This window comes from Argopecten irradians, chromosome 5 (assembly GCF_041381155.1).
Source record: "Argopecten irradians isolate NY chromosome 5, Ai_NY, whole genome shotgun sequence".
NCBI classification, from domain to species: Eukaryota; Metazoa; Mollusca; class Bivalvia; order Pectinida; family Pectinidae; genus Argopecten; species Argopecten irradians.
The window spans coordinates 9,183,828-9,197,746 of NC_091138.1; the positions used below are offsets into that span (position 1 = coordinate 9,183,828).

General features: G+C 33.0%; 1 protein-coding gene across 2 annotated transcripts in view; it reads right to left on the reverse strand.

Annotated features, from left to right (window-relative positions):
* Window positions 1-8,187: 8,187 nt before the first annotated feature.
* LOC138322809 (cadherin-87A-like) overlaps window positions 8,188-13,919 on the reverse strand; it is a 49,610-nt gene continuing 43,878 nt past the window's right edge. Inside the window, exons 38-40 of one of the 2 annotated variants that reach the window (XM_069266922.1) lie at window positions 12,216-12,241; window positions 10,989-11,017; window positions 8,188-10,238 (exon numbers count right to left, since the gene is read on the reverse strand). In XM_069266922.1, the coding sequence (XP_069123023.1) occupies window positions 9,900-10,238; window positions 10,989-11,017; window positions 12,216-12,241 (394 nt within the window). In that variant the 3' untranslated portion in view covers window positions 8,188-9,899. Of the gene's footprint in view, window positions 10,239-10,988; window positions 11,018-12,215; window positions 13,670-13,919 lie in introns of those variants that run through there. The other variant, XM_069266924.1, reaches the window with a different exon arrangement.

The window sequence follows — 13,919 nt, forward strand, 5'->3', positions numbered from 1 at the left end:
ATTGAAAAGATCTCGAACGAGTTTGAAAATCAGCTTTGTTCAACTGTAATTTACCGAGTTATTGCTCTTTGCACTTATAACTATTCGTTGTGAACATGATACATTGTGTAATTATTCACCAAAATTAGCGAAACTTTGTACGCAGGCTAACAAGTATAAAAATGTTCTTCATGACTGATGGAGTTATTTTCCCTTGCAATCATAATTACTTGAGTAAATATTCACTGAACTTAATGAAATTTTGTATGCAGACTAAAATACAAAAGATCTTGTGCTAGTTTGAAAATCGGTTTGATTTGATTGTAAGTGGAGGAGTTATTGCCCTTTATAATAATAATCATTATTGGAACTTCAGAATTTCATCCATGATAAGTTAATAAATTTATTGTATTTTGATGTTCTTGATTACAATATGTTATGTAAATATTTTTACGTTGACAAAAAAAAAATGTTTTCTATTTCGTGATTTTTGTCAAAAGGAACAAAAGACATGAGTTGGCTTGTAAATTTGTATCAAATATCAGGCCCATGGGTCGCTATTTGTTGTAATTTTTTGTTTAGGTTCACTAAGATGAAAATGATAGGTTATAACCTATTGTTTTTTAATTTTTACATTTTAATGGAGATAAAGTGATTTGAAGAAACAGCAACTCTTTTTCTTTTGAGTCGCATTTTTTTTAAATGAGTCATCAGAATTAATCTATGAAGCGTTGAATCTGTCAAAAATTAAAAAAAAAAAAAAAAAAAAAAAAACCGCGGTATTTTCATCTTCGAAATTTAGCGGATGTGTTCTGAGCAAAAATAATGGGTTGACAGCGTGATATTATCATTTTTTCTTAAAGAAAGAAATGGTTTTGTTAATTTTGAGAATATCCATACTTTTCAGACAACTTATTTGCAAAACATTGCTTAAGTTTGTCGTATGTATGCTCAAAACAGTGAAATTCCCAATTTACAACAATGAAAAATCACAATTTACGTCGAAGAGCTATCTTTGATTCATAATAGCTCAAAATCAAGTACACCACCATTATTTTTATCACATTTTAAACTTTGGTATGAATTCCATTATTATTTCTAAAAATCTATATTAGAAAAAGACCTTCATTGTTCATTATTGTGGACAAAATGAATGTCAACATTAAAATCAACTAATATGATCAACAGGTTAAGTACAGACATATAGCAGATGGATGCATCCCACCAACGATACCATTTTTTCTAGAAGAAGGGGATGACCTACTAAACATTTTGGTATATGGTGTCAAGCATCATCAAGAAAAGCCTACGGAACTCTAAAAAATCCTACATATGCCACCAGACTAAATCTTCCTAAACCTTTCTGCAAAGACACATATCCGGTATTTACTCCTGTGACTGCTGATATGAACTAACATCTTCTTCGTAATGTAGAACATTAATGGCTTCCAAATAATAGATTTGATTGTTCGAAAATATTTTCTTTTTCCTTTTGACACTAGCCACAGTGAGTCGTTCGCTATATTTAAATAAGATTTTCAATACAAAGAATTACTTGTGTAATACTTGTGACTGCAGATAGGGCAGTGACAAAACCTAGATAGACAGGAGGCAGTCTGAATAGACATGCAACCAAGGTGCGGAGGCCTAGCACACTGAAACACATCTTAGCGAGGAGGTACACGGAGAAATAACTCCGCGGTCGGATGATGACACTTCGAAGTCCAAATGAATCGACGAATGACTGAAAGACTGAAAAATGACAGTACTATGAACGGGCGCTTAGATCCACATAGGAAAGATCGGGTGCGTACCTTAATCTGCGATCGACACGAGTAGAGCAACCCGGTGAGACGGAGGAGGAGTAGATCCAGACATCGCACCAGACTACAGTATGTGTCAGACAATGAAAAGGACAACCCGAATGGGGAGTCAACATCAGAAATCCGCAGTCAACATATCCTCGAGGTCATGTTACAGGAACAAAAACTGGCTGATAGCAGGAAAGCAAAGTGGCCATCAAGTGAAAACAAAGTTTGATGTGGATATGTACATACGCACAAAGATTTGAAATGCAACGTTAGTGTTCTGAAGCATTTGAAACAATCAGATATTGATAATAGACTTGAATTTTCAAACTGGATCTCTCGGCAGTCAGATGACTCTTTTGTCTTGTTTTAATGTTTTTTTTTAGTGAAGCTCATTTTACTTTATCAAATGTGGTAAATAAATAAAATTGTCGATTTGGGGAAATGAAAACCAACATCTTGATGAGAAGATTACAGTTTGGGCAGCCCTGAACTCCTCAGGAAGTATTGGTCCATTTTTTAGGATGCTGACGGTAATAATGCTTCTGTTAATTCAGAACGCTATCTGAGTCTACTGAAGTCAACCTTGCTGCCTGCTTTAAAACGAAAAGTGAAAGATATTCAATTCGGCTTGGTTCCAACAAAATTTCCTATTCTCTTCCAGGGTTTAGGCATTGCGGTCCCCACATTCACGTCAAACGTGGGGACCGCAATGCATTCTGGGAGAGATTGATTTCTTACAGGACACAGTTTGTATGGCCATCTCAATCTGTCTGTGGGGCTACCTGAAATATAAATCTGTCTGTGGGGCTACCTGAAATATAGAGTGTATTTACCTATTCCAGCAAATTCTGAACATTCCTAGAGACATGTGCGCTGCAATCTAAGCAGAATGAACGCCACATAGCGCAGTTTGTTTGTTTGATTATTTTAACGTCTTATTAACAGCCAGGGTCATGTAAGGTCGGCCTCCCATGTTTACAGTGTGAAGCGTGTGTGAAGTGCGAGGTGCGTGTTTTGGGAGACTGCGGTATGTTCGTGTTGTGTCTTGTATTGTGGAACTGTTACCCTTTTTATAGTGCTTTATCACTGAAGCATACCGCTGAAGACACCAAGCAAAACCCCCACCCCGGTCACATTTTACTGACAACGGGTGAACCAGTCGCCTCACTACCTGAATGCTGAGCGCTAAGCAGGAGCAGAAACTACAACTTCTATGGACTTTCGTGTGTCTCGGCCAGGGGACAGAACCAAGAGTCTTCCTCGCAGAGGCGAAAGCTCACCTCAAGGCCAAAAGTGAGGCGGTTCCAAGGGATGCATTAGGGAAAATAAAGTCAGATAGGAAGAAGATAAAATTTGTTAAAATGTTGTGCCCCATCAAAATCGGTTGCTATGGCAACGATGGGCATCGTTGTAAGATATATTTGCAATTAAAGTGTATTAAAAAAAATCAAATACGGGCATTGTGATGTCTAAATTCCAAAATGAAAATAATATCTAATATTAAAAGTGATTTATGGGACACCCTGTAGATGCATTCCTCAACACTTCTTTGGTGGTTTCGTAGTGAGGCTGGGGTGACATCATTGTGGCTGTAGATGAGCAGTGGAGAGGCAACACCAGTAACATCAGCTGTGCATCATTATTTACTATCAGAATAACGGTCTTGCAATATACTAGCGGTCCGGGCTGGTACCTGTGCATTACACTATAAAACTATTCTCAGACAGATGTTTTACTCAAGGATGATTTTACATTGACTTAAATAAGATTTGTCTGGATCATGCCAGTCGGCATACCTCCAGAGATTAGGACGGATGCATTTGTACCAACCAATATCTTTTTTCTACAGATAAATTCATATATCCACTATCTGTCACATAAGTATTCAAGAAAATGAATCAATCTTTATACACACCCAGCGATTTATCACAAATATTCTCGGACATTGTAGTAAAAGCCCTAGCTACTATTTAGTTATTCGTCTTTATCTGTTTTGTCCAAACACCTGATTTTGTGTTTATCTGTAAAACACAAATACGATATATCCCTCAGATACTGACTGCAAAAGAGAACCAATTAATATTCATATACCACCACTACTAGTCCCACCAAAAGTTATTCCACTATTGTATTTATTACGTCGTATTTTTGTTTTCAGTTTTAATTTCCAAATATTTTATTGACATAATGTGTTAAAAATGACAATAGAGCCTCTTGACTTGACATCAGGCATAGCCTATCTTAGTCAACAAATACCTAGACCAGGATGTTGTTTACCTGTACACAACGCCATTCATCGAACTCACCTGTAATTACCTGGCCGCGGGCAATTTCCTATTCGGTGGACTTTATCGGGTAGTTGCGATCATCTTACCGTCAAGCAGGTTGGACACCGTTAATTGGATTGTGATTTGAATTATGGAAGCCCCGTACATCTATGCTCTAGGTGTTTTTTTTATTGACAACTCCATTTTTAAAATGAAGATATAAAAGCAGATGGAAATAAAATATCCCTAATCATATAAACGTAGGAATATATATAACATATAAATATGTCGTACACAGGTAAAACATTAATGGAAGTTGACTTATTCAGAAACAAACATGGTTCTAAGAACTATTTCAACTAAAGGTTTAATCTTAAAATTTATTCCAGTCAAGTAGGCTGTATCTCCATTTGCCCACTTTTTATAATCTGATAATTAGCAGAATGTTATGACAAGGATTATAGTCTATTTCAGAGAAGTAAACCTGGATTTACCTGTGTTTTACCTGTGAATTTCACCTGTGCTATTGTACTTATTCCGTAAGGGTATCATTTATGCATAACATGTACATGCATGAAAATTTTATTACATGGAAACATCTATTAATATGTTACTCTTTTTGTAATCTCAGTTATGTTCTTGATATTTTTATGTTAATTGAACACATCAAACATAGAATTAATATTTGGTACTAACTTCAAAAGTTCTTTCTATCATTTTGACAAACATATAATATATACATACATACAACTACATTAAACTTCATCTAGTTTATGGTAATATGTATCATACATTTTATAATATATATATAGCCTCTTTTCATTAGAAATCACTTTTTTGACAATTTTACTGAAATACTCTGCAATATATTGTCATTTTTAGGGCCACATTGTGCCGATTTGCCGACAAAAGTCTTACTTTTATGTTCATCATTGGACAGGTGCAAACTATCCGAAGAAGAATATATTATAAAAAGTCATCACTAGCTATAAAATTACTGTTTTTCTTGGAAAATTGCGTGTTCAAACTATCCGGAGGTTTACTGTATATAAGTTAACGAAATTTCAAAATCAGCAAAACTTTGAACAATTTCTCATTGTTCTTCAGTTATAGTATAACATTCGCATTCTCTCAAACAATTTGCAGTCTGCAGAAGTCTATCTTCTGTAGAAATGCTGAGGTTTTTTTATAGTGTGATAAAAGTGATGCGCATTGATATATATAATACATGTATTATCAAATTATGCAAATTTACTAATTTATGCAGGTTACTGTAAACAAAAGATATCTCAATTAATCCAAATATTAAATTCTGAATAAAAAGTATATTTAATTTATTAATATCTCATACTTAGTAATTATTTCATGTAGGATATTTTATGTTTCCAAAAAATTGCGAAAATATCTTCCTTGATGAAAAATAGCTTGATTTTGTCAATGTCTAACATACAAATATACAGTACATGTATGTTTGACTTTCTTGTTACTGTAAAATTGGAATGTCGGGACATCAGTAAAGTATGATATACAAGATATATGGAATACAACTGTATATGATATAATTAATTAGATACTGCATATTTTATATGTGTATTGTTACATGTATCATCCCATAGAATTGAACAGTTTTTTGTGATATATCCTCTATATAGCTACACAAGTACACATGCCAACATTACAAGCATTATTGTCTTGATTGGGTTCTCCTAATAATGACAGATGTAGATGTTTTTATGAGTTTAACTAATTCTTGAAATTGAAATAGTTGGTAAAAAAACAATTTGCTCTTCCTATGACACTTTGCCTAAAACTTGGATGCAAATTGTTCTTTATTCTTATCTTAATGTTGAAATTTACAAAGATGTAACATATAAAATATATATATAGTACTGTACTGTATATATTGATATCTCTATTTCCCCACTTTTGACAAACTATAGGTAGCTCAGGTAAATGAATACAGGTAAGCACAGGTAAAAATTATTATGAAACTGACTATAATTGGTTTTCCATTGTTCTCCTATACCAACACTTTTCTTTGTTCTCTAAAAAGTGGGCAAATGGAGAACACACCGTCAAGTACTGTAATTACGGAATCGTGGCATATAGCAATCTTCCGTAGTTTATAAGGTATTGGTAAGTATTCTAAGCATGTATTTTCACCGTTTCGTATCTACATATATATAGTCATACACCAAGGACGTATCCTTGCATACACGAAGGGTTACAGCATTACCACACTAAATATACTTATTTAAATATCATTACAGTTGTAAGTGTATTTAAAAAAAGGTGCAAGATATTATATATATTTATAATGCCTGTATACAAGTAATTTCATTTTTCATTTAACACTTTATGTGGTTACTTTTTGGATTTAAATCTCGGTATTATATACAAAAGGGTCGGCAATGAATATACTATTTTTAGGATTTAGTATAATTTTAAAATAACGAATTTAAATCTGCACTTATCAGGGATGTAGAACAATTTACTCGAAAAAACTCAAATCATCACAAGACCACGTGACCGCCTAGCTCATTATACGCAGTCGACACTACCCATAAATCACGACCAAATCCAACCGATAGCGCTAAAAGCAAGGCGATTCGTTGGAAGCAATATTCTGACGTATTATAAAAAAAATGGGCTGCACAAATCCTTTAACATGAAACACATGTATACATACATACATATGTATGTACATTGTATATGTAGTCACAAATGGGGATGGGGGGGTATATGAAGGTAAGGTAAGGGGAGATAACTCCCTGATGAAGAAAGATAGCATCATTTCATTTTGTTATAACTCTTTTTAATTTTTTTTTTTTTTTTGTAAAATGTGTTTCCCAAATTAATAGTGATATGATTATGAATATACTTCATACTATCTCGCGATATAAGCTCTATTGGGCGCAAGAGATTTAGGCTAACAAGTCTATAGGCCTACAGATGTACAGGAGGCATAGGAAGATGGGGGGGGGGGGGGGGGGTGTGTGTGTGTAAAAATGTCCATTAAGGGATTATATTATTTCAAAAAATGATTCTTAAAAGATTAATTTGTTTATATGTCTTAGCAAGACAATCAATTCATTATTATTTTGAGTTACACAACAGTGTGACGTTGGTGTGAATCCGGTATGTTCAGATCGAGCTGGGTTGCATATAATGGTATGACGACACTCACAATTATCATTTCTCAATGCAGGTAACTTTAAATCGAAAAGTTACTGTGTTAAGAACGCTTTAAAACTCATCTCAGCCATTCCAAATCGTAATAATTTTTCTCGGGCGAGACCCCTGTCCCCCCAAATAGCAAAATCTCGCGCCTTCGGCGCTCGCAAATTCATCATAATCCATCGTAAAACTCATCTCACCCATTCTAAATCGTATTTTTCCCCCCCGGGGACCCCCAGACCCCCCAATCAACCAAAATCTCGCGCCTTCGGCGCTCGCAAATTCAACAAATTTGCATCGTAAAAACTCATCTCAGTCATTCAAAATTATAATATTTCCCCAGGGACCCCCAACCCACCAAACTCGCACGCTAATTTGCGTATTCATTATTTTCCTGTTCTATAGATGTGTACAAGAATTATATGTAATGATATATGAAAAACGTATATCAAGTATCTCCTGTGAGTGCGGGGCTTGCGAGGGAGGGGAGAGGGTGTTACGAAATATTGAGGATCTTTGCCCCCCCCCCCACCCATTACGTTTCATCTTCCTACGCCACTGTATGTATAACAAGTAAGCCATCCACTGAAGGAAATCACTAAATAGGCAAATATCTGGTAGGTTTGGTTTTATTAGTTTAACTTCCTATTGATAGGGTCATTTAAGGCTGTGCCAGATTTGTTGGTGGAGAAAATCTGGGGTACTTGGACAAAAACCACCGACCAGTAGTCAATAACTGGCAACTGTCCCACATGGGAACCAACTGGTAACCAAGAGGTGGAAGGCTTGTATTAATATGTCAGGATAATGTAACAAATCGGCCACAGCAGCACTTATTTGCCAGGTGAAATAGCGTATTTTTTCCCACATAGATAAACATGTTTATCCATAAGTACTTTACTGAGAGAGTTGTCTTCTTCTCAGGTGACCTAATAAAAAGGAAAGACTGCATAAATATTTCATTTTTTTAATAAGTATAAAATTATTATTGATTTTTACATATATATCCTATGTACTCTGTACATACAAAATACGAAAGATGTAAATATAATCTATAAACACAGGTATCAACATGTATAATATACAACTGGAATGTCATATACAAAGTAACAAATATATTTTGGAGACATTCTACATGTGAAAAATTCCTGGAAAGTACACATTAGGTGAAAAGGTAAATACAATGTAATATGTTTACTTTGTACTTGTTTCCAGAAATCCTTCCTCAGATTACTGCAATAAGCACTCATGTAACTAGATATAGCATACATTCATATCTGAAAATCATTTGAGGAAATTCACAAGGTAAATAAATTCAGCCAAAGCTAAGCATTTCCTTGATATTTTTTTGTACTTTTCTATTGTAGTACATCCAATACTTAAAAAGATCACAAAAATGTAAAAAAAAACCTGTTCACACAAACATCTGTTGGAGATTCAATATTAACCAATATAACTGATACTTATCATGATGTGCAAGGTGTATTGCCTTACTTTTGAGTATCAAAAAAATCTTATATATATTTGTGTCTCATGCCCCTCCCCGAACCCTCTCCCCCGGCTTCTCCTTAACAGCCATCTAAAGTACAATAACAGATCCCCTCCCATGTGTTTGTTGGGCGTTGATCTTGTTGATAAGTCCTCCCCTCCATCACCACAAATACATCTACATTTTGATGTATATGTATTACACTGGCACACCATATCAGCTACATTTAGTACAGAAGTAATGAGCAATGTAAGTATAATGGGTCCACAAGTCTGTATAATTATACACAGAACCATGGCAAGATAACACTAAATACCGTGATCAGCTACTCAGGTATATCCACTCATTCCATTGTGACATAAAATAACATATATATCAACATCTATCTCAAAAGTCACAAAAACAAATACACAGCATTTTTTTTTTCTTAAAAAAAAAATATATATATATATGCTTAAAATAATGGATTTAGCTCAAAATTTCAAACTAAATAATTCAATGCTAATTACTTAAGTTTTTTTTTTTGAAAATTGATCTATGCAATTTATTAAATTAGCTTTAAATATTCATAATTGATCTACATAGCTACAATCCCAAACAATAATGGTCATTGTTGTAGAGATCCAAAATATGATACAGGAAATGATGTCACAATTATGACTTTATATTCCATCTACACTTCATTCACAAATGATGTTCATGTATGACTACAGTATATAAAGTTTGCTGGATTATTACATTCACATATCCTCTTCTATCACAAGCATTGTAATTTTTTCCAACATTAAATAGGTTCCTCCAAGTAATGAAAAAAGCATTTTCTGGCTTAAGAGGAAGGTAGTTTTGTTACCTATGACTTGCACAGTTCAAACAAATGGCCAAGTAGATATTACAATTTTCAACAGCATTGTAAAATTATGCTTCACAACCTTCCCATTTATGGACCTTTCTTGAGGTTAATACCATGTTAGACCTGGCAAATCAAATAATGACCGAGGGTAAAACACAAAATCCATATTTATTAAGTCGGTATGATATAATCTACAATGATATTAGCCAAAAAGATGGAAAATAAGACCATTTCTGATATTTACCTTTAAAAATAGGATTTGCATGCATAGCACTAACAATTTTAGCTTCATTTAATTTCAAGATTTTACACTTGTTCCCTCCCTTTTAATAAGATGTTTCTATGCGGTACTCATCCACTGGCTCCTGAATCGGGGATCTTCTTTCCTCATGCTCGTCCACAATCGTAGTTTCGATCCTCATTTCAGTTGGAACGTCAGATGATCTTGGTGAAGTATCCTGAGGAATGTACTCCGTGTCAACTTGATCGACTATGACAGGTTCAGGCTCCTGGTCATATTCTGGCTGGAATTCCAACTGAAGTTCTGGTTCAGGGTACTTGGGTCGTTCAGATTCTGGACGCTTTTTCACAACCTGAGCATAGGCTACTGTCTCTGGTTGATAAGCATAATTGTCATACATTGGGTTGACATTTTGTGGAGGTGGCTAAAAAAAAAAGAAGAAAAAAGTTGATAGCTATTTGAAAGAAAACAATGACACTGGCTAAAATTCATTTGTGTACGAGACAAATAAAACTTTCAGATTCAAAGGTTAAACAACAAGAGATCCCAGAATGATCTTGGCGCCCACCAAAGAATGATCTATGTGTGACAATAGAAAGAGTGATCTTTTTCACTTCTTTTCAAAAAATTATTTAAACATACTCCATATAAAATTTTAGACAGATCACTTCAGTACCTTCTGAGAAATAGCGGTGACAAACTTCAACTATAAAAATTCAAGATGGCGGCCTGTCGGCCATCTTGGTCACCAATTTCCTATCAGTCTCAAAATCAGCATGACACTCCTAGGGGCCAAGGAAACATGCATGTTAAATTTGAGAAATATCTGTGGAGTACTTCTCGAGAAATAGCGGTGACAAACACCAACTGCAAAAATCCAAGATGGCTCCCTCGCAGCCATATTGTTCTTCTAATCAGTCTCAAAATCGGTATGACACTCCTAGGGACCAAGGGAACAATGCATGTAAAATTTGAGAAATATCTGTTGAGATCTTCTCAAGAAAAAGTGGTAACAAGCATTGTTTACAGATAGATGACAGACGAAAGGCAATTGGTATAGCACTGATGGGCTAAAAATGAAAAAAAAATAATATATATATATAAATCATGTGACATTATATGAATGTAACTCTAGACTTGGTAATGTATATTTATGATATATAAGCATTCTCACCTGCTCAAACCTCTCCTCCGTTCTTTTTTCTGTAAAAATAACAACTCATTAATCTATTTTTCAGACCATATCATTGCAAATTGATGAAGACATTCTTTCACATTAAAATATCACACTTATCAATACCTTTATGTTAAAATATCACACTTATCAATACCTTTACGTTAAAATATCACACTTATCAATACCTTTATGTTAAAATATTACACTTATCAATACCGTTATGTTAAAATATCACACTTATCAATACCTTTATGTTAAAATATCACACTTATCAATACCTTTATGTTAAAATATCACACTTATCAATACCTTTATGTTAAAATATCACACTTATCAATACCTTTATGTTAAAATATCACACTTATCAATAACTTTATGTTAAAATATCACACTTATCAATAACATTATGTTAAAATATTACACTTATCAATAACTTTATGTTAAAATATCACACTAATATCAATACCTTTACGTTACTAATAAAATATCACACTTATCAAAAACTTTATGTTAAAATATCAGTTATCAATACTTTTATGTTAAAATATCACACTTATCAATACCTTTATTTTAAAATATCACACTTATCAATACCTTTACGTTAAAATATCACACTTATCAATACCTTTATGTTAAAATATTACACTAATATCAATACCTTTATGTTAAAATATCACACTTATCAATGCCTTTATGTTAAAATATCACTGTTATCAATACCATAATTTCCTGCGTATTGCCTGCAGGATAAACACTTTTTTTTAACATCAGAAGATGTCTAATGCGGGCTATCTACTGATGTGGGTTACCAGTGGAAACTATTACAAATGTGCACAATATGTGAGCTATAGATTATAAGTTATATAAAATATACAGATAATAGCTCAAGTAACCCTCTTACTATGCAAAGATTTATCTGTTTTGACGATTTTAAAGTCCTGTAACTCTTACAAATATTGACAGATTTTGACCAGAATTGAACCCATTTAAGACGCTGATGATGACAAAGTCATAGTGATACCTAAGTGTTGCCCTTGCGTTGCAGGCAAAACAAATATTGTAGAATATAGCTGATTTTCCTTCCAGATGAAGGTAATACGCAGGAAATCACGGTAATCAATGGTATGATATATATTATATACAAAACAATATACTAAATGAATATTCATCATTTATTTAATCCTGATATTCTCTTTTTGCCATTATTATGTAAATTTTACGTACCTAACAAAGCAGTCTGCTGTTCATTGCTGAAATATAAATTAGAAGTTATTCAACCATAAATTAACTCACAACACATGCAAAATTTTTCAAGATACAACCTTAGACAGCTGTTTTTTGTTGTTTTTTCAAGTCTTCTGATCATTGAACAATTTGAAGAAAAATATTAAATGAAATAAATGACAACTTTCAGTAAAATAATTCAATATCAATCAATAAAAATATTCTATATTTAATGTAGTATCCATGTAATTAAAACATATCAATTTTTTTGAAAGGACCTTTATTAATATTAAGGCAGTGCATTATATTGTACAGTATATTTAGGTGCATGCGGTTACATAATGTTATGATGTAGATATTTCAAATAATAATTCTAAACAAAGCTTTGTTGTGGAACTGGTACCATTATTCTCTAGATACATTTTACAGGAATTCAGGAAAATTATTCGTGTAAAACTTCTCTGACATTATTTCCTCCAAATGATCAATATATTATCATGAAATAGAATAGAATGTCTGTAGGAAAAATTCTGCTGGCAGAACCTGGAAATCTGAATGGGATTTGATAGTGTGTGATAGGATGAATATAGTAACCATTTTATGTATCTCCACTCCATGCTGGGGACATAAAATAATTAATGTAGGGATTCAAAATTGTATAAATCAAACAAAAGAATCAAATCTCTGATTTTATGAAGTAATAGTTACAGCCTTAATGTATATCCAAAAGAAATGATGTAATTGAACACATTTCAATGATACATCATTCATTATATTACCTTGGTTTAAAGTGAATTGTATGTAACAGAAGGCTATAATAAAATTATTTTGGAATATCATATTTGTTTTATATAAAAACATGAGGATTATCAATACACTTTTGTAGTGGCTGGTAAAAAAGCATATAGCATTAAGGAAGCTAAGAAAGTAACTAGGCATTATTGAAATATTTGATTGCATAAAAACAGCTGTATGTAAGTTTGGGTGGATATTTATATACTAGACAAGTAGAAATATAGTATTGGGTGCATATTTGATATTTGGCCTCATTTGTGTGCATGTTTAAATCCTGAAATAAAATACCAATTAAAACAAACAAAGAAAAATTCTGTGATTCCATTTCCTACAAAATTATTTGCTTTTACGATTACTATGATAACAATTGCACGAATTGTTAACATAGTAATCATAAAAGCAAATCATTTTGTGAATTATTCTTTTTAATGGGAAATATATTCCATTCTTTCAGAAAATGATTGATTTGAAGCAACTGTAAACATTGTATACAAAAAATATGTATAATAATATGTATTGAATATCTTAGCAGTTAAATTTATATTAACCAGTAATTGTTGTTAAATTTTTGTGCATAAACTTAGCAAAAGCTTATAATTTCATATAAAGATAACAAAAATAAGGTCATAAATATTTCCGTGAAGTTAACTCACCATGTGCTGAAAAGTTTCCATAACAAAAGTTAGATACAAAAAATAGTGCCATATATACAGAGTCAACTAAGTGCTTGACTAATTGATAATGAATGAAACCGATTTATTATCATGGTTGTATCCAATAAATAGATACGCGTCTGTTTCACTCCTCAATCAATAACAAATTACTCATAAAAGTTAACATTGCTGCAAAGCAGTTTTCTGTTTGTACACCCCTCCCCTCCTCTTTGTTTTATATATGACATGAAACACT